At 40.0% G+C, this 22,558-nt stretch overlaps 1 protein-coding gene across 5 annotated transcripts; it reads left to right on the forward strand.

Moving 5' to 3' along the window:
• Positions 1 to 851: 851 nt before the first annotated feature.
• Positions 852 to 21,250, forward strand: LOC133481303 (tudor domain-containing protein 5-like). 5 transcript variants are annotated; one of them, XM_061780503.1, is made up of 19 exons: positions 867 to 964; positions 3,385 to 3,490; positions 5,328 to 5,561; positions 5,635 to 5,840; positions 5,944 to 6,205; positions 6,388 to 6,518; positions 6,614 to 6,697; positions 9,182 to 9,238; positions 9,421 to 9,583; positions 11,498 to 11,640; positions 12,742 to 12,956; positions 13,712 to 13,921; positions 14,002 to 14,068; positions 14,425 to 14,625; positions 14,917 to 15,042; positions 16,767 to 16,832; positions 16,927 to 17,044; positions 18,342 to 18,451; positions 18,556 to 21,250. In XM_061780503.1, exons 3-18 carry the CDS (start codon positions 5,333 to 5,335, stop codon positions 18,440 to 18,442), a joined length of 2,379 nt encoding a protein of 792 aa, XP_061636487.1. In that variant the 5' UTR covers positions 867 to 964; positions 3,385 to 3,490; positions 5,328 to 5,332; the 3' UTR covers positions 18,443 to 18,451; positions 18,556 to 21,250. The 5 variants fall into 5 exon arrangements, 4 of the variants coding, with proteins under 4 accessions (XP_061636488.1, XP_061636487.1, XP_061636489.1 ...); XM_061780504.1 differs by lacking the exon at positions 3,385 to 3,490 and having other exon boundaries at positions 852 to 964; XM_061780505.1 differs by lacking the exon at positions 5,635 to 5,840 and having other exon boundaries at positions 5,328 to 5,497.
• The last annotated feature ends 1,308 nt before the right edge of the window (positions 21,251 to 22,558 follow it).

Below are 22,558 nucleotides of genomic sequence, written 5' to 3' on the forward strand. Positions count from 1 at the left end.
TGTTTTTCATTCATGATACTAAAGGCTTACATTATATATCAACAATTCCAAACCAGGTGGCTGTGGCATCCTAGGGTGCTGTGAGAGATCATCAAGGGTGTGGTGGGAAATTATCTATCCATCCATCCATCCTCTCTACCGCCCAACCTCCCCAAATATTTTTGTTCATCTACCTATGCCAGCAATGTGTAGTGACAGGCAGAACAATTACATTCGGTTCAATTTGAATTGCAGAAGGTACAATATACCTGTGTATCCACCTGTTGCCATTCAGACAACAGAATAAGTCCTGTTTTCATGTGGGCACTGTTTATCAGCTTTGTGGTAAACAGGTATAAGTATTTAAGTTGAGACGAGATCATCATTATGCCAGTGTATTTACTTCCAGTTTACATTTTTCATTGGTCGTGTGATGTATGGTAACGCGTCAAATGAGCAGAGGTAGAAAAAAGACATGCGGAGTACTGCTATATTGATTGAAATCAGTTTTAAGAAAAATTGCAGCACTCACTGAAATGCTCATTTTATAAACAATAACATGTGCTCTAAATCCAAAACATCACTGGCAGCAACATTAGATACATCTCGTGTAAATACATAAAAAATCATATTCATAAGTATAGTATATAATCATAATCAGTATAATGAAGTTCCACACATTACTACCTCTCACACAGTGCCAATTAAATATATTACTGATATGCGATGCAGTATACAGTATATTGAATATATTCCCGTCATATACAATACTGTAAAGTACTCGTGTGATTGAACAGATGTACTTGAATAAGTGCCTGGACTGTTGGCGATGGGGTGTATTTTTCCAGTCAGGCATTTATAGGGCAGCCAAACTAAAATTAGCGACACGAACGGACTAGCATTTTACACACACGCAACACCTGTAAAGTTGTCATTTTTCTCGGCGAACTCTTCACTAATATCTCACCTCCTCACAAACCGACAGGTAAGCTAGCGTGTTATGTAAAATGATAACTGTGAACAAAAAAGTGAGTCTTCTTAAAAATTATGGACCAACTTGTGTCCGTCGTGTTTCTAGTTATCACGTTTTGTTACCTCGACGCCTTCTCAAGGTCGACGTATTCGGTAAAGGTTTGGAGAACATGTTTATGTTGTTTTATATTCTAACACATATCGAGTACTTCTATCGTTATGTTTAGTTTTAAAATATAACATTAATCACTAATGTGAACGCAAGCCATGGGTTTGGAATCTTTGACTGAGACGGTTATATGATGACAGTGTCGTCTATAATTAGCCACTAAAATGGTCAAATTCAAGGAGATAATCTCACCCATATTTGATTTAATCATTCGGATTATTTTAAATTTTCTTCCTCATTTCATGCTGTTTCCATGTGGATTTTGATGCCAGAAGACAGATTATCATGGTAAAACACACAAAAAGTGGCCAATTTGACGTCTAAATAGTTTTTTATTTATTACGTTCAAGTACTACTCGTTGCCATTATGCCCTTGAAAGGAAAATGAGATTGGAGGTTGTTAGTTCAATAAAATAAAACACTTCTTGCACCAAGTGATGAACTATTGTGTTCATACCTCATTCCATCTGCTGCTTTTTATGTTTATTTTATTTTTATTTTTAAGGGCTAAAGCAAGGAATATGATGCAGTGGTTCATTGCAGTAAGAGTGACCCGATTTTTGAGTTTTTGAGATATGAGCTGTTTTTGGATGATTTTTTTTTTTTTTTTTTAAATACAAGTGCTGTATGGGTGCCAGTGAACTCAGTTCAATTTACCAATAAACAGTTTGGCAACTATTGAACAGTTGGTTGAAGGTGTTTAATGCTACTACCCGGCTGAAGTTTACAGTCGCACTAAACATTACACAAAGAGAGTTGCATATTTTGTATTTAAAACAACATTGCTTTACTGAGGAAAGTCCGCTTCGCTAAATGCCTAAAAACAATGCAAAATGCCATTGGCATGCTAACTGTTAGCATCGATAGCGGTTAAGCAACACATTTAGACACATAATTCTCACAGGCATATATTCTCTAACCTCTATGAAAAATGACTAATATTACAGTATCTTACTGAATTACTTGCAGAAGAAGTATATTCTTCTTCGTTTGTGTCTGCATGACTGTACAGTGTGCAGTATACAGTGATCCCTCGTTTTTCACGGTTAATGGAGACCAGAACCCCCCGCGAAAGGTAAAAAACCGTGAAGTAGGATTTGTTGTTCAAAACATGCATGGTAGGTTAATTAAAGTCTCTAAATTGCCCCTAGGCGTGAATGTGAGTGTGAATGGTTGTTTGTTTCTATGTGCCCTGCGATTGGCTGGCAACCAGTTCAGGGTGTACCCCGCCTCCTGCCCGATGATAGCTGGGATACGCTCCAGCACTCCCACGACCCTTGTGAGGATAAGTGGCTCAGTAAATGGATTATTGGATGGAATATTTTGTCTGAGCATCGTCATTGCGATGTACGTGTGTGCAGTAGACATACCGCAGGGTCTGTTGCCATGTTGGTGTACTGTAATACAGTCGTCCCGAACCATACCGATACCGGGCCATGAGGCATTTGTTACCGTGCCACAGAGAAAGAATGACCAATTCATATAATTTCTGTTGTATTGCAATTCGTGTGTCAATGTGCTTTATTTTGAAAATTGATCGGATCTTCTCCGCCGCACCAGCTGCGCGTCTCAATTGACACGTCGAGATTCGAACACTTCTGTTTCCGGTCCGAGCGGGCTGGCTAACGGTGGGAGAGCTCAAAAAACGAAATCATTTCATAAACTAATTCAGTTCATTACGTTTACTAAGATTTGTTCTTTTGAACAAAACGGGCGGCACGGTGGCCGACTGCTTAGAGCGTCAGCTTTCTGAGGAGCGGGGTTCAATCCCCGGCCCCGCCTGTGTGGAGTTTGCATGTTCTCCCCGTGCCTGCGTGGGTTTTCTCCGGGCACTCCGGTTTCCTCCCACATCCCAAAAACATGCATTAATTGGAGACTCTAAATTGCCCGTAGGTGTGACTGTGACTGTGAGTGTGAATGGTTGTTTGTTTGTATGTGCCCTGCGATTGGCTGGCAACCAGTTCAGGGTGTCCCAATGACAGCTAGGATAGGCTCCAGCACGCCCGCGACCATAGTGAGGAGAAGCGGTTCAGAAAATGGATGGATGGATGGATGAACAAAACGTATAACCAGACTATATTCTCCCAGTATTTAACTGGCTTGTCCAAATGTTGTTCAGCAAACTTTAAACAAGCTTTGACATGCCTTTTTTTCAGCAATGGGGTCTTGCGTGGTGAGCTTGCATACAGGCCATGGCGGCGCAGTACATTACTCACTGTTTTCCTTGTGACAACAGTACCTGCTAATTCCAGGTCTTTTTTAAGCTCTCCACAGGTGGTCCTTGGCTCTTGGACAACTCTTCTGATTATTCTTTGCACCCCTCTGTCAGAAATCTTGTGAGGAGGACCTGATCAACGCAAATTTATAGTGGTATGATTGGCTTTCCTCTTGCATATTATGGCCCCAACCATGCTCACTGGAACATTCAGAACCATAGCTATGCGCCTGTAACCAATGCCATCGTTATGTTTTGAAACGATTAGTTTGCGATGGTTTTGAGACCGCTCTTTGCTCTTACTTATCATACTTATCAAGAGCTGTGTCTTGACTCACACCTTGGCAATGAGACCTTTTTCTAGGCCATCAATTAGGACTGAACCAGCTGACATTCATTTGCACTGACAAGAGGCTGGATTGGTGTTTGATTATTGATCGATTTTAGGTGTTGTCTTTGGTTTCCATGCCTATTTGCACCTCCCTTTCTTCATGTGTTCAGTTCTTTTTCCCTTTGTCATTTTACATTTTTACTCACAACTTAATTTCTGATCTTATTTGTTCTACTTTCTTTGTTTGTATGGATTACTTGGGTTGTTACCAACATCTGATGAAATTTTCAGGTCACTAGCACCTTTGGAAGTATATTTAGTGTGAAAAATGGTGACGTGTTAAATACTTATTTCAGCCGCTGTATATGATTTGACAGTCATAACGGCCCTCTGAGGGAAACTGTACCTACAGTGTGGCCCGCGACAAAAACATGTATAACACACCTGGACTAGAGGAATGAGATTTAGCAGCCAATGTAAGCCAAGCAGCCAATTGTCAGTTACTGTGTGTTTTTTGCGGGCTGCAGTAGTAAAGGTAGGAAGGGCCAAAGCCTCTCTCTGTACTGTTTACAGCAGGGGTGGCCAATTATTTTTCTCAGGGGGCCAAATGAGAAGTGGATAATATTGTGGAGGCCCGCGCCCAAAATTTTAAGTGAATTCTGCATCGTGGTAATTTGACTTCCTGAATGCCATTGTTTTGACAAGCTGATAATAGTACAATGTGTTGTTATGTAATGAGAAACTGAGGTTGTCTTATTAAAAAAAAACAAATTTATTCAATAAAATTATCAAATTGTAAGCAAAATGTGAAACATTTGTAACCGCTTTTGTCACATAAACACAAAAACACATTTTTGAGTTTCTTAGCTTTCTAAAATTTACATTGCCTTTGTGCTCTTAACAATTAATATATGTGACATTATGATGATCTACATACATGCCAGAAATGTAGGATTCTGGAATGGTAGCTGACTCCCACCTTGTTAACTGCTATTCAGCCTTGAGGCTAATGTTAGGCAAAGTCATTGCTGTTTTATTATTACTATTACTATTTTATTCACGTTAGGTTATTAACTAAAGCTGTTTCAGTTTTATATCCGCTTGTCTACATTCAGATGGTGGCGATAGATGTTTTGAATTTTGTGGGATCGTACTTGTTTATGATGCCCACTTTGTCGTCATGTCCATCCATCCATCCATATTCTGAGCCGCTTATCCTCACAAGGGTCGCGGGAGTGCTGGAGCCAATCCCAGCTATCATCGGGCAGGAGGCGGGGTACACCCTGAACTGGTTGCCAGCCAATCGCAGGGCACATATAAACAAACAACCATTCGCACTAACATTCACACCTACGTCTTCAATTAACCTGCATCCAAAGCTTTTCTCTATTCTGTCAACTTTGCTCTCATCTTAGCACATCTAACAGGTTAGTAGTATTCAAGGATAGGATCGGTTAGGAGGATGTGTTTTGGTCTACTAGACTTTAGCTGATCTATCTTAGCCATCCTATCTTAGATCTGGATTTACGATCCCATGATTGAATGAAAATGAGGCATTAGTGGCTATGGCAAAGTGCAACTCGGGCAAAAGTGGCACCCCTAGGTGGTGTTGTTTCAGACAGCCTGTTCATGTTTTCTTGTTCTGCTCTAAATGTCTCTAGACAAGATGAACCAGGACGCCATTTTGGTAAAGCTGAAGAAGGATGTCCGCTCTTTACTCATTTCCTCTAAAGTGGATTTGGACCCTGACCTACTGAGACGGGACTACAAAACTATGGTTGGCCATCCTCTGCCTCTGAAACTCCTGGGCTTCCGAAACCTCATGGATATGGTAAAGGAGATGCCTGATGTGGTGTCAGTTAATGTCAGAGAGGACGGTAGCACATTCTTGAAGGGTAAATAAGTTTTTACTTTTGATTCCTTATTTATACATCTGAATATGGAAGACTTTGCTCTTTTCCATGACAGCTGTTAGCCATGAATCCACGCGAAACATTGAGGAACTCGTAGCTAAACAGCGTAAATCCAATATAGACAAGAAAAGAAAAAATTGGCAGTTCTCTTCCTACCGCAACTGTCACCAGTCAATCCCGTTGGTTCTTCCCAGAAGAGGTGACGCTCCTCTGGCCCTTCCTCCTCAGCTGAGGGCACAGCTGCGTATCCTCCTCTCAGTGGTATAACCACTACACAGATTTTTAAAATTTTCGCTGTATCATGCCCCAAATAATATATGCAGCCTTTTTTTTTTTTTTTTTTTTTTCAATGCTGATGTTATAGGGTCCCATGAGGTTGTCAGAACTAGGGGCCAGTTTTCTGCGATGCTTTGGCCGCACTCTACGTGTTCATGATTTTGGATTCTACTCTATTGGAGAGATGCTGGAAGCTGCTGAAGACCTAGTTCACATCCAGCAGGGCATGTTTGGCTCCATACTGACTCTGAGAGAGCAAATGCTGCCCAGACCATTTAACACACAACAGAACATTGGAGCACCAAAGACCACAACCAAAGCGAGAGTGCCGACCCCAACAAAATCCCCAGGTATAAAAATGTATCCTTGGAGAAATTACTTTTGAAAAGATTAAATTAATCTGTGCTTTGGCAATTAAATCGCTATATAAATTAATTTCAAAATGTTTTGTTTAAAAAGAGCTTAGATGATATTTTCGTTTCATAAAAAAAAATAATAATAAATTGCTTTCTCCTTATGGCTTTCCCATCAGACACCACTGGGAGGTCTGTGCACAAGGAGTCAACACATGTCAGTTGCAATTTGCAAGTGCTTGACAAGAACCAAGAACCTGAACCACAGCTCTGCCAGAAAAGACAACTTTTTTGTCAGCGTTTCCTAAAGGTCTGTTGCTGTATAAATCTGGATTTAGAATGTGCGTGAAGAATATGATGGATATTATGTTAATTTCATCTTCGTTGAACTATCTCTAATTTTAGCTCCAAGAGGAGTTTCAAAAGCAGATTGTTGAGAATGGAATTGCTGGGACCATAAATCACAAGCTGAAAGAGAAACTGCTAAAGGTCAGGTAACATTCTTGATGGCAAGCACATCCCCACTATTAGCAAATACATTGATGCCTTGATCCATTGATAGGAGATTAATTTATTCCGTGACCATGCTCTTAATTTAAAACGTTTCTCCATTAACATGAATGGAAATGTAATTAATCCGTTCCGGTCCCCCAAAAACATCACCAGTTTTTAAATGTATTAAATTTAAAGAAAGTAGCAGTATATTGTAAAATATAGTTATAAAAACATAATAGATTAGAATGTCACTATATTAACTGGTTTTATGCAGTTTAATCAAGCCAAGTCTTGTGCGTACACACAGTGTCATTTTCATGCCAGTTCCTTTAAATGCGTGCGCTCTCTCTCTCTCTCTCTCTCTCTCTCTCTCTCTCTCTCTCCTTCACTAACCATACTTTCGCACACTCGCTCGATACCCACCCTCTCATGCTCCTTGTTGTGAGCAGGAAGTCATATCTTTTTGATGTGGTTGTACATACGCTTAGGTCAAGGTGAACATATTACGAGTGATTGAAAAAATTCAGACCAGCTGTTCTGGAATCAAATACTTGTTATAATTTCAGACGAAGTCAACTCAGATCTTCGGTTTGGACAAAGAGTGTATTGAACCTCAATTGTGGAATACCTTCCTTTAATCCAGTGGGATATGTGAAGAACTTTAAATTAAATCCTGATATAGGTAATTTTATATTCCAATTATGATATATATCCTATGTTGATACAGTTTTTTTTCTTCCTTAAAATTACATGAAACCAATGGCAATTTTCTCTTTTTGCCATTTATGTATGAAAGACATATTTATCTAGAAAACACAATAAATTGAATAACGGGTCAAGAAAAATAAAACATATCCAGTGGTTAAATAAATACCATTCTAAATATTTGTTATATAACCAGTTTAAAAGGAATTCAAGTGCAAACATTTTAAATTAATACAATGACAAAGTGTTTCGAGTAGCGTTCAAGTATGTCTACCATTTAACCAGTAATTGTGCTAATAAATGAACTGGTTTAGGGGCCGCTTGTTCTGCAGGCCCTGGTTTACCGGACTGTGGTATTTCAGTCGGATTTTCAATCTTGTCGGTGAAAAAACACGTCGCTGGTGTGGGAATATTTTACGTGATCTCAGACAAACAACACGTAAGTTATTTGCAGTCTGTGCACAACTGAAGTACGTCGTGGGGAACGTCATCTAAATGCTTCAACACAACAAATTTGATCGGGCATCTGAAGAATGTACACGAGGAGCATGCCGTGTTCAAGCAATGCAGCGTGGGGGAAATAAAAAAAAAAAAAAAAAAAAAAAGCCAAACGGACCCAAACTCTGGACAACACCGTCCATGTAGCCGGGACAGTGAGAAAGTTAGAGTAAGCATGTCATTAACAGTATTTGTTTATTTAATTCCAATAAAGTAATTTAATTACAGTAGGTTAGCACCCATTATTTCTGTCATGTTGTAATGTTGGTTTGACCTACACTTATGTCAGTGGCCAATCCTTGAATGCCGCCTAGAGGTCATTGATGTTTTAACTTTTGTCTAAAATGCTAGAGAATGCTTTACGATACTCGGTATACAGTACACAAGTATATACAATAAATGAACAAGTCATGTAAATGACAAATTGCTCCATCTTATGATCGGATCGGTGATCGGTTATTGTTTTTTGAAAGTTGCTGATCGGTGTTTGGTGATCGGCCCCAGCAATCCTGATCGTGTAAAGCTTAGACTCATTGTTCCCGTGCTGGGACATGTGCATCCTGGGACTCACATAGTTTCAAGTGTAAAATTATCTATGAAAATGCGGCATGCTCACAATGACTATTTTACAGACATGGATGTGTAGCAATAATTAACTTTGACAAATGTTGTGCCTCTTTTTGGCTGGAATGACATTGTCAATGAGACTTATTATGGCGCAATTCATACTTTCCCGTGTCCGTCGGTTGCGCATTGTTCCATGTGACATAAATATCATCATCCACCCCTGTGCGCAAAGGGTCTATGCGCACACCTCTGCGGTCGACTGCATGGAGCCCAATTTTTGTGACAATGCAGACTAAATGCATACAAAGCATGGGAACATGCATGTGCCAGAGCAACAAATGAAGATACCGAAAGTACTAATTATATTTCTCATCGTTGATTCCTTTTATATTTTTGCACCATGTGAGCTGAATTCTCTGTCCCGTCTCCTAGTCATGTTCAGTGGTCACTCATTGTATCTCTGTTTTAATTTTTCCTCCTCTTCAGCCAAATACAAGAGACACAGGAGCTCTGTTTTCGCTTTCGTGTGGGTGCATGGGACGGGGATGCGTAGACCAATGCGTACGAGTGGAACACGTACTTATGTGAAACCTGAAATGCAGTATGAATGGAATCACGTTTGCATCTGAGGTTTGCGAGTAGTCCAAACGGGTGTGTTTCCCATGAGATCTGCACCGTGGTCTTACATGAAACATTTCATGTTTTCAGGTCGTCAGTCAAAGTAGCTGTGGAATATCTGTCCACCTTCTCCCTGAAGAGTACAAGGTGAGATAATAGTTAAGTAGTGCATAAGACCATGACAGAAAAATGTTGTTGAAACGCAAAAATTTGGGCAAAAACCAGTCAAATAAAGCCACACGTACGGATGCTTTCTGTGGAGTAATCAGAGTAGAACATGGTCTGCTTAGTTGTCCTATTTAGGAATATAACTATGGTTATATTCACAGAGGCTTTGGGGTGAGGACATGCCACTGAAAGAGAACGGCTTTGTCAGTGTGACTGAGCTAGTTGATGCCATGAGTGACATCTTACAACTGCAACATACAGAGAGGGACGACCGACACGACTGGATCGTTAAGAATATTCAGGGCGGTGTTCCTTTACACTCAGGTAGGGACATGGATCTTTATTGGGCAAAGACAACTTGACATATTCTGTCTCGTTGATTATTCATACATCCAAATCGGTCTCCTTTCGGCGAAATTTGCCGTTTTGAACTCAAAATGGGCCCTTTACGTGAATTGTATAGATCCGATGTGTTTTTCCTGGGGAGCGGGGGTTCCGCCGTCGTCATAGGCTGTTTTGTACTCTTTGAACACTGGCAGCTAGATTCGTTCCATACATCCACACACACATGTAATTGTGAATATTACTCCGCGGCAGACTAATATGCGACCGCATCGGCCTGAGGTTCCGACTGTGCGCTCGGGACCTGCTTTGGATAAGTCACAAGAGTTGACGAGACCAGAAAAAACACTTCCGCCGCTTCTGCTGTTAAGAATTAACGGTACTTTTACTCCGTTAGAATGATCTAAATGTCGCTTGCTACTTTTATTTATTTAATTATTGCTTATCAACTATTTCGTGCTCGAAACTACGATTTCCGCATTGGGCACTGTTTGCTCCAATTCAATTTAAGCGCTAGTGACGTTTAAGTCTAGTTCACCAATCAAACGACACAAGAAAGTCACATGACCTCACACGACGTCTTCTATTGGGCTTCCCGTGAATAGGTATTAACTCTATAGATAAGCCAGCCTGGCTGATCATCGTGCCTACGTGGCCACCATGTTGGGAAGGTCGCCGTTACCATGAAGGCAACGGCGCGCTACTCTTGTTTACATTTAGACGAACAAAAACAACACCTTTCATGTATTGTAGTATTTGTCTGGCACTGTCTGCCCAAATAGCTGGATATTTAAGATCACTTATAACTCGAGAAAACACCTTGCAGTAAATTGCAGATGTTTTGTTGTAGTTTTGACTGTGCATACACACACGGATACACGCGCACAAACACAGCAACATCAGAATTTGCATATTCACATTTTTGTAATTTTTCTTTTTTTTCTCTTTTTTTTTTAAAATTGATGTTCATGCTGTGGTTAAAAAAAGTCAGACGTTACTCAGTACTTGAGTAATAATTTCACTGTGTACTTTTGACTCAAGTAATTTTTTGGAGGACTACTTTTTTACTTGAGTCACATTTATGCCAAGTAACAGTACTCTTGAGTACAATGTTTGGCTACTCTACCCACCTCTGGAGTGGACATGCTCTATTGCTACTCTTACATTTATAGCAAAAATTTTCACTGGTCTTTTGTATTTTCACGTTGAGGTGCTGCGGGTCATGAACCTGGTTGTGGTCCCAGCGGAACCGCAAAGCACACGTAACATCGGCGACAAGAGTTGATCCGCTAGTACATCTTGTATTAATTAGGAAATGCGCCTACAATTATCTAATTAGTTTACGGATGTTAATGTTAAATGCATTAAGCAACGGAGCGATATTAGGGATTATGTCACAACACAGAATGAACTAACTTCAAATTCAGAAATGGCCAATAAAAACAGAAAAATATTGTACTTAATGTTTTCCTGGAGGATGCATTTGCGATTAGCCTTTGAAGTTGGTAATAGTGGAAAATGAAGTTGAAACAGACAGTGATTTTAGTCAATTCTTTTCGAGAATGGCACAGCTTTAAGCAGGCATCAGGTGCAGGTGGAGATGGGACTGGCTCCAGTTGGAGGCCAGAACAAAAAGGGAAAGAAATGAGGCAAATTTAATTATAATCTTAAATTTCTACATCATCATGTACTTGAGCTGTGTAAATGTTTTTCTGCATGAAGAAATTGTTTTTATTTTGCCTTATTGTACTCTTCAGAGTAATCCAGATTGCGTAATTTATGTTAAAATACAAAAAAAAAATTCACCTTTTTCATGCCCTTGGTGTTTGCTTGTCTGATTATTGTAACATAATTTAGGGAGAGAAAGAGAAGCATGTTTGTATTTGTTTTTCAAAGGTGATCCTGGTATAAAGCAATCACAGACAAGCTGTCACACTAGAGAGTCTCTTTGGGAAGTCAGAATGGGCGATGATGGTCACATCTTATCAGCGGACGTGGTGGAAGTATTGACAAACAACCATTTAGTGAAGCAAGAAAGGGTAACCGTTAACATAATTTCTCATGTATAATGCGCATTTCCCCCCCAAATTGTCAAAAGTCATACATATACATAGGTAAAGGGGAAAATGGAAGACACTTTCAAATTTTATAAATGTATGCTGCCATCTTGAGGTTATGAAAAAGCTGTACACTTTCATTCCAATATGCCGCCACCACCACCTAGAGGTTATGAGAGAGGTTTATGATTTCATTCTAATATGCCACCGCCACCTAGAGGTTACGGAAAAGGCGTAGCCTACACTTTCATTTTAATATGACAGGGGTATGTATGATTGCATATATGTACAGTTGTGCTCATAAGTTTATATACCCTATCAGAATTTATTTATTTCACTCAATCCACCATGCATGTTTTTGGGATGTGGGAAGAAACCGGAGTGCCCGGAGAAAACCCACGCAGGCATGGGGAGAACATGCAAACTCCACACAGGCGGGGCCGGGATTTGAACCCTGGTCCCCAGAACTGTGAGGCAGATGTGCTAACCAGTCGGTCACCGTTTGAATCCCATCCAAATAAAATGAAATGTGTTTTGCCTGACGCTTCATGTTTTCTTTAAAGAATTGTACCCATCTTACAAATTCTGCCTGGGTAATCAAACATATGAGCGCAACTGTGTGTTTTCTCATTTACTAAATAAAAGTAGGGCTGTGAATTTCAAAATAAGACCAAATAAAAATCAAATAAAGTGCTTAACTTCAGAATAATTATTTGAAAAAACTGACAAAATAAAGATAATACTTCATGTTTGGATCATATGGGTAGAAGCTAAATCATACATTGTAAAAACGCATTATACATGGGTAGAAGGGTTTTCCAGAATTTTGAGGTCAACTTTGGGGGTGCGTATTATACATGGGTGTGCATTATACACGAGAAATTACAGTCCCTTTTTTAAAGTGCTCTATATATGAACTTTTTTTTACATATTTCTGAAAAGGTAACCAAAGATGATCTTTAACAGTTGACTGAAATATAAGTTTAAAGTAAAAGAGAAAATCAGTATTACAGTACTATAGAGAAAATATAACAATACTGCTCTGATTTCTCAAATTTGATACAAATATGTGTCTATCTTCAGATGTCACAGCTGTGTCCCCCCATTAAGATGCATTGCAGCGCCGTTGTGCCCCTGGATGCCCTGCAGAATCAACATCTTGAACGGCCGACGCCCCATTCTGCTTTAGAGTTGGTACAAGTCAGGGTGGAACATGTGGAGTCTCCAGGACTCTTCTACACCTGCTTCAGCGGTAGCGAGGAGGCTCAAATCTTTGAGGACATGAAGGTAGAGATGAGGTAATGACATCAGTGATAGATTAGTAAATCTGATTTGAAGTAGGGATTGGTAAGAATATCAATTCAACAATGCAATGCAGTTTTTCTTTTCACAATTAAATTTTGATTCAGCAAATCTGTTGAATCGATTCACCTCCTGGCCACTGTGAGGCGCTGTGCGTGTGCTTGTTGTATGGATGGAAGCCTAACAAAATGGCCTTTCAAGCAAACCACAGCAGCAGCTTGAAGCGAGTGACTTCTACTTTTAAATCTGAGGTTTGGGCTCATTTTGGAATCCCCTGTAAATCCACAGAAATGGACAAAAGATATTCCAACCATAATCCATAATTCCAACACGAAAACAAGTGAGAAGTCTCCTTCCCTGAATTGTACACGGAGTTAAGACAGCGGTTTCGGAGTCATTGAAGTCGACTTAAAGAGCGACTGACCCCTACGTACGTAACTGTCACTTTTCATTTCATTTCTAACGAGTGGGAATTTGTGTCAAATGTTCTGCAGACTAGAGCCCCCTACACAAAAGCCACACAGGGAGGGAGCGATATAGCGAACCTGTTGACAGACGCAATAAATGAATGGGGTTTGACAAAGAAAGTAGCAGTGCTGGCTTGTCTCACAATGCTACAAACATGCTACTTAATTAGGTATTGGTTAAATACCCTGCAAATAATAATAGTAACCATAATAAGTAAAGAAATAATGTTAAAGTATACATGCAACTTACTTTTGCAATACAGAGCTGTCATGTGTTCTTCCAGACTATGTTACTCCTCCCCTGACGTGTCAGAGCGCTACCGCCTCCCCAAGCGATTTATCCGACAAGGGCAAGTCTGCTGCGCATCGTCCAAGGACCTGTTGTTCACCCGGGGGGTGATTCACAAGGTCATTAGATCCACTGCTGTTGAGGTGTACCATGTGGACTTGGGCATGGTGACCACTATACACACTGCTGACCTGATGTTCCTCAAGTAGGTGATGTTACTACTCACAATAATACAGTATGGTTAGTAATGCTTCTGAGCTGGATGGTTTGCCCTTATTTTCCGAGGTCATGCTTCTCCATTCTTCCAGCACAAGCTGTCCCGTCATCACTCGCTGGAATTAAACCAACCTCTGTAAGCCTTGAGTCTGTCATTTCTAGTTCTACATTGTGATTATATTTGTTGTGTTATGTGCTTTACATCTTATTCACAAATTAGATTCTCTGGATTGTTTCTTCATACATTTATCTGGCATGTACTATTTCTTAGGAAATCATTTTACTTCAAACCTTTCTTGAAGATTATGATACACAGTTCTCTTTTTATAGGCACTGACTGTTCAGTTAATTGAATTGGATTGAAACCCAAAGTTGTTTGGTCTTATTTTGTTACAAGATGAATGCAAAATACACATACCACATTGCATACGATAATGAATAGGAAGTGTCAATCTGCAGGTGGCTCACATTGACTTGGATTTGTCTTTGCAGGGTGCCTGGACTTCCGATGCCATTGCTTCATTTGTCAATCTTTGCTATAATCATCCCCTCGTAGGCGCTTTGTTTTGCTACACTGGAGATGTGCTCCAGGTCTACCTTTGTGATACCCACACTGACAAGGACATCTACATCCACTGTGTCCTCCTCAGCCAGGGCCATGGGGAGGCCTGCAGCCCCTCAGCCAGTGCAGCAGTAAGTCCTTTAAACAATGCTGAATCATATGCAGTTGCACCACGGCATCTGTTATTTTTTTTTTTACACTTGCAGCTGGCTGTTTGGCAAATGAATTGAATAGTATGCCCAAGGTATAGCAGCTCATTAGGAGATAACATTAAATGTACACTGTATTACTTGAGTTTCTGTAGCCTGTCAGTCAGGTTGACATGTAGAAATGTACCGTATGTAAAATTCTATTGTCGACTATGATATATAATGTGTTAATAATATTCCTGCCCATAAATTCACATCTTATGTCTTGCCCAGTTGTGTGTTCAGGTCAACCCTGTAAGTCTATACCTGGGGGAGGGCACATTTGAACTGCCAGATGTTGAAGAGGAGACCACTCAGTCAGCAGAAACACTTGAACAGTCAGTGTTTGACACACTGAAGGTAATCCTTATTCACACTACTTTGCACAGTTGGGTTCAGGAGACTGTGTTTCAAAAATGCAAGCTCAGAAATCTCGAAAAACAGCTGAATTACAATTAGAGATGGTAGATTGTCAGTTTATCTGTCAGGATGATTTTTTTAAATTGCTTTTTTAGAGCTGCTTTAGTTAAAAGTGTGTCCCCACTGACAGCATTGATTTGGCCAACAAAATTGCTGGGAACAAAGAGGAGCTACATCGTTACAAGACAATGCCTGTTTTTTTTTGTTTTTTTCTTTGTATTGCAAGCCAACATTTTGGTTAAGAGTGAACCTCAAGTGAAGTGAGACTAAAAAAGGAAAGCCACAGTTGGCAATGCACTTTCAGCTGTTTGAGTAGTACAAACAGTTAACCACACAAATAAAAAATAAGAACACTCACAACTGTGTAAGGCTTTAGGCTCATGTCTGTATTGCGTTTTCCAGCTGATAAATCACATCTGTAGTCCTCTGCAAGATTCTGTTGTTAAATCTACTTAAGCATGTCATCTCAATAAACTAGAATAAATATATTCAAATTTACTGAAAAGTACCTGGATATAATAAAACTCTCTAGCTCAAAGACTGTTGGCCAGGTTGGCATTCCAATTGTAAATCAGTTCTCAATTGCCTCACTTGGATAAAGGGTTAGGGTTTAAAGGTATCAAAATATTTGAAATTTAGATTAAGATATAAAATAAGACATTAAATTGAAAGCTTGAAGTACCAGCATGTTTTAGATCCAGTAGCTGTCAGTATTGAGCACCATCAGCCTCATTTGCCTAAACTACCCTGGACTAATAAGTGCGATGGAAACACAAACCACATGGGCCACAGGAACCTTTTGCTATCAGGAACTCCTGCTACCAGGAACTCAAAGTTCCTGGGCTGGTTGGTGGGAAAAGCCCCGAATTAGTGTCCTCATTTCCGAAACGCTTATTGTGTTGTTACCAGGAAAGGGGATGTAACGCGGTGGGAAACATGCCCCAATCCCATCTTTTTTGGGAACGTGTTAACCACATGGAATTCAAAATGATTGAATAGTATCAGTTTGAACATCCATCCATTGTCTTCTGCTTATCCGAGGTCGGGTCGCGGGGGCAGCACCCTCAGCAGGGAAGCCCAGACTTCCCTCTCCCCATCCACTTCCTTTTGCTCTTCCGAGAGTTTCCCGAAGCGTTTCTAGGCAACCCGAGAGACGTAGTCTCTCCAGCGTATCCTGGGTCGTCCCCGGGGTCTCCTCCCGGTGGGACGTGCCCGGAACACCTCACCGGGGAGGCGTCCAGGAGGCATCCTAAACAGATGCCCGAGCCACCTCATCTGGCTCCTCTCAATACGGAGTAGCAGCGGCTCTACTCTGAGCCCCTCCCGGATGACCGAGCTTCTCAACTTATCTCTAAGGGAGAGCCCGGACACCCTGCGGAGGAAACTCATTTTGGCCGCTTGTATCCGGGATCTTGTTCTTTCGGTCACGACCCACAGCTCGTGACCATAGGTGAGGGTAGGAACGTAGATCGACCGGTAAATCGAGAGCTTCGCCTCAGTTTGAACCATAACTATATTTATAGTGTATTGTTGAAAATGGTTGAAAATTATTTACAAATCATTATTTTCTGTTTTTATTCACATTTTTACACAATGTCCCATTTTTATTGGAATTGGGCTTTATTTGATGATGCTTGCTTACATCGTTATTTTTTGTGTTGCAGTTTGAAGCTGAGGAGTTGCCTGCCTTGGAGTTTATTGAGGACGACGAGATCAGCACCAATATCCAGGTACTACGTAACTGTTTCATCTCATCTAAAGGCACCAGTCAAATTCATGAAGATGTTTTTAGACCCACGGTAACTACCTTTTTACTCTCTTTAGAATCCTTCACCGACACTTAAAGAACAGAAACTGGAGTTTGATGGCACTGACTCATGTACAGTTATTCCATTCCCTGTCCAGAGGACTCATGAGAAAATCCACAACAAATTCTTTCAGGGTACACACACACACACACACACACACAAATGTTATGTGTTTCAATCAACAGTGAACCGTGGATGGTAGCATAAAAAAATAAAACAGTAAATTATTGTTATTATAATTATCTACCATTTTCTTGGCCATCTCAATGTCTCCTTGATGGTTTTGTCCAATTTCCACGATAATAAAACTAACCCTAACCTCCAAACATCCTACCAGGGTACAGCTCAAAGATTAAAAGCATGTTAATGACTGACCAAACAAGTCGACGTACCTCATCAATTCCTGAGGCAGTGAAGAAGATAACCACTTCCTTTGCATATATCTGTAGCTCCCTGTACTGCTCGTGACTGAACATCAGGTGTCGCTTGTGTTCACCAAAGGTTTCTCCCCACAAGTGTTTGGTCTTGTAAGGACGCTCTAAAGCGCGTTTGTTAAAATTGTACTGCAGCTCACTCTTCTGGAACGTGGCACAATAAGCACCACATTTCTGTCAAAGAAAGTACATTTGTAATTGATGAGAGACGTACACAAACAACAACATATTGGCATCGGAGTACATGAGTTATATTAAGCAATCTGCATCAACAATGTTTCTATTATTACTACAATATTTCATTTATTTACATTTTATAATGTTCCGTATTAACTTGTACTATCAGAGAGGTTCATTATGCATTAAGTTACAGTATACTGTAGGATACTTAAATTACAGACACGCGCACCCACACGCAGACAGTCATTTGTATCAAAGGACATAGCAGATTGAGTAATGAATGGTTTTGTATAGTTTGGTAGCTGATTGATAATGATAGATCTCTGCAGCTGGACAGTATTGACCTCTTTTGCCAAGTATGATGTATTAACCAGCTTTTCATTATGTAACAGTCGTCTGCTTTTCATGGTAACGTACTAGCACATTTACTACTAGTGGCAAAGAAAACCATATATGCCCACATTTGTTTTTGTACTTCTTTTACCTGCGCACATCAAAGCCTTAAATAAAATTAGTGTGCCTATGGTTGTATTAACATTGATTTCTATCATGCTGCCTGCAGTACCTGTACTAAAAACCTGACACAGAATGAACTGGAGCTGAGATATCAAAGCTCTTTGAGCCAACAAGCCTAATGCTGAGTTCATCCTGCCCTTGATACTCACAGATTTTGACAGTAGCTTGAGGCAAAATTAACTTGGAGCAGTTGTGAACCTTTGTTACATGGCATTGCATAGCATTACACACGAGTGTTTTTAAGTGTGCATGTGTTTGCACAGAAATATATGAATAGTAATTGCAAACACCCTTCTTACAGGAGCAAATCTGAGGGAAGGAACACATTTGAGCTGGTACTCTGGCAGCCTTCTGCCTCAACCAAATGGGTTGAGAATTAAAGAGAGGAAAGGTGGAATGTAGGAATGGAAGGTAAGAGCCTTACAAGCAGCAGTTGTGATCATTCTAAGACTGAACAATGTAAACACAAGCAACAAAAGAGTATATAGCATTAATAATTCCCTGTATATTAACAGGTTGCGAACAGATGAAGACGAGGAGAGAGGAGCTTGTTGCAATGTGACATTTATTCTGACTTTTACATTCCAATGATGTCCAATACTGCATTTCTTGTTCTGTTTGCATTTTGCAGTGGTGCAGCTCTTATGCTGGATGTTCTTTAGTTAAGTGTTCTGTATACAGTAGATATAAGATGTCAAACATTATGTAAAGAAAAAAAGAAGAAGCTAAGGTAAATGGGTACTGATCTTTGACACATCCAATGTGAAAAGTCACTTCTGTATTTCTACATACATTTAAGTGAACTTGATTTTGGAGGAAATGGCAATAATTTACTTGAGCGTGCATGGCCTCATACTAATACTTTTGAAACGTTTTGGATCAATATACCAGTGGAGGCAGTGTTCCCAGTGCATTTTCATGTATGGAAATCAAAAATTTAAAGCTTTACTCACTTTTTTTTTATATCTTGAATATGTGAGGGTGCAATAAAATCTCATGACTATCTAAGTATTTTGGAACAAAATGTGCTGCCCACTGTCAGAAAGCGGATGAGTCCTCCCAACAGGATAATGGCCCAAAACGCACAGCTAAAAGCACCCAATAATTGCTAGGAGCAAAACATTGGACTATTCTGAAATGGCCTTCTAAGTGCTGACAATGTTTTGTTAGACCACAAAAGTAAAGCAATGCCAATTAATCTCATTTTTTACATTAGAAAACCTTGTTTGTTTTTGATGCATGTACTACATATTAACTAGTACCAAAGGTTAGGAGATGACGTTATTCCTCCTGTTGTAGATGGTGGCCTCTTGGCAGTCTCACTTACCAATCTTCTTCCTATCTTTTTTTATACATTTGCAGAGGACTTCCAGTTCTTGGTGATATAACGGTTGTCCCCTTGCCTCTGTTCCCTTATACCCCCTCAGCTTCGTCTGGAAGTTTTGCAGTACTTCGAAAGCAGGCTAGCATCTCCAACAACTAGTTGCAGTTCAACTACATAAGCATGTCCCTACATTTTACTGCTACTCTATGCAGGAGTGGCGGCACGGTGGAGGACTGGTTAGAGCGTCTGCCTCACAGTTCTGAGGACCGGGGTTCAATCCCCATCCCCGCCTGTGTGGAGTTTGCATGTTCTCCCCGTGCCTGCGTGGGTTTTCTCCGGGCACTCCGGTTTCTTCCCACATCCCAAAAACATGCATGGTAGGTTAATTGACTACTCTAAATTGCCCGTAGGTGTGAATGTGAGTGCGAATGGTTGTTTGTTTGTACGTGCCCTGCGATTGGCTGGCAACCAGTTCAGGGTGTACCCCGCCTCCTGCCCGATGATAGTTGGGATAGGCTCCAGCACTCCCGCGACCCTAGTGAGGAGAAGCGGCTCAGAAAATGGATGGATGGATGGATGGAGGCGGGGGGGGGGAGAGGTAATGGTCGTCACATTTAGTCCACTATCAATTGACCGAAGGTGGCAGATTATAAAACACAAAAATTCACATTTATGTATTTAACCTTTAACCGTGTAAAGCAATTGAGAAATGTTTCTCATTTACAAATTTCAAACAAACATATTGTCTGCTGAGCTGAATGTTATTTTATAGTTTGGTATTTTTACCAGCTTTATAAGCTTCTAAAATGTAGTTTACAAAGTGCTAAATTTGTTTAGAGTGTTTGCATACGTTTATGTTCAGACTAATAGTAGTGGGAGTAAAGCCCAAAATCTTTATATTTATTTGCATACAGGAAAATGCATTAGGAACACTGCACAGTTTGCAATTTGGTCAGTTTTGTATTTTTTCACAAATCGATACTATTGGTAAGTCCCCATAGGGGTTTGTTATTTTTGGTCTGTTAATTTTGACAATTTATTGACCTATCTAAGGCCTGCCGCACACTGCACGATGCGGTTGAACCCGATTGGACCGGACCATCTCATTAAAAAAAAGAGTTGCCGACGCATCCCTGCACATTGAGCAATTAAATATAGACGCCCTGAACAGCGAGCCTGCAGAGGCATTTGACACTTGTATGTACAGTATATCATACTTTATCACATTTATTCAACTATAAAAAGATAGACTAATAGTTAAGGAAGAAGTGGGTGGCTAAAGATAGTGAACGTGGGCGAGAATAAAAGCGAGAGTGTGGATATTTTAAGAGGCTCACAGACTCCTCATTTTAACGTACTGAGCATGATATGTACAGCTCGCCTACATTTTGGTCACAGGCTTTGCTTTTCCATCCACAGACACATTATACATTATGAATATAGTTAAGTATTGATGTAAAACAATATTTGATGGTTTCTATACTGTACTACAATTATTTGGTTTGTGGTGGCACGGAGACTGTTTGGTGTGTCGCTCTAGCTTAAAACCTGTAAATGTATTTTTCATGTGAGAAAAGGCATATGTCCATTTTGATTGCCTGTAATCTGCAACGCAGCGACGGTGATTTAAATTTTAGATCGCGGCAAAACCAGTGGCCAACTGATCGGTTACTAATGAAAACAGTTGCCAAACCACGCCAACTATGTGACAGTTCAGTCGGATTCGGTCACGTCAATCGGTGTGCGGGAGCAAGTGTTAAAATTGAAAATATGATAAGCAGTTATAGGCTCCTGAATAACAGGACTGTTACATTTTCCTCAAATGCCCTTGTTAAACTAATGTAAATGTCCCCTTATAAATTCAAGATTAAACACGTTTGTCTTTATTCTGTATCTTGCATTATTGCATTTGAAATTACTTGTAAGACATTGAGAAACAGAGAGGCTTTGGTTGATTTAACTGAGGTGGCTTATGTCTACAGGAGCTTTGAGATCCAGCTAAATTGGGCCTTCTGGTGACACCTTTCTGGAATCAGTATAAGAAAAAAAAAATGCTTTGTCAATTACTTTATCAAAGTACAGTAATCCCTCGTTTTTCGCTGGGGTTAGGTTCCGGACCACCCCCGTAATAGATGAAATTCGCAAAGTAGCGAGACATATTGTTTTGAGTATTTATATATATATATATGTATTCAGAGCTGCAAATTTTACGGAACGTGCGTATTTTGTTACGGAAATCACTGAACGTTGCCCTATTATGGCTGTAGCACTGATTGTTCCAGATATTTAAAAAAAAAAATACAAAATCCAGCGTCTGACATTACCGGCGCGTCCACATTGAACAGCTGCTAGCTGCACGTTATATCAGCACTGTTTTTTATTTTATGGATGTTAAGAGTTTTCCTTCCCATAGGCGATCGCTATACGTCGCTAAATGTCACAAAACTGAGACCAATCGTTACCAAAATTTATGCGAACATCTCAAATTGTGAGCCCTTAACCATTTGAAAATATCAGAACCAAATCCCTAATATTTTGGATTTTATATCAATATTACAAAAGTTACCGTTATAGAAATTTGTAACCTTAGACATATCATATTAACATAAAAGTGCACCTTTTTCACAACCCCTGGGTATCTGTATACATATAAAGTATACAATATATATATATATATATATATATATTCATTTTCCTTATATCAATGTATAATGCGCTCAGTCGACTTTTTGTGGGGGGGAAATGCGCAATATACACAAGAAATTACAGTATGTGTTGTAATGAATTTTTCTTTTGTTTTTTGACAGTTTCAGTGTTTTAGGCTAGGAAGCATTTATTTTACCACAAATAATTACGGCATACACTCATAATCCCCTGTGGCGAATTATGCGCGATATGAATATGGAAAAAAACCTACAATGCACTGAATCCACAATAGGTGAACCATGGTAAAGCAAGGGATCACTGTACACCTGCTCCCTGCTGCAGATTCATTGCTTCTGAAATGAATAATACATTATTGTACGCTGCAGTCACGCTAAATCTGGAACTCGTGCATTGAACCTGAAGGTAAACTAGTACGTACTTTGTTTCAGCATAACAGCGATAAAGAAAATGTGATCTCATGGACACTGCCACACATATTTCAGAGTTAGCTAGTTATTTCATTTTTACTGGCAATCATACACTGCAGC

Source organism: Phyllopteryx taeniolatus, chromosome 7 (assembly GCF_024500385.1).
Source record: "Phyllopteryx taeniolatus isolate TA_2022b chromosome 7, UOR_Ptae_1.2, whole genome shotgun sequence".
NCBI lineage: Eukaryota > Metazoa > Chordata > Actinopteri > Syngnathiformes > Syngnathidae > Phyllopteryx > Phyllopteryx taeniolatus.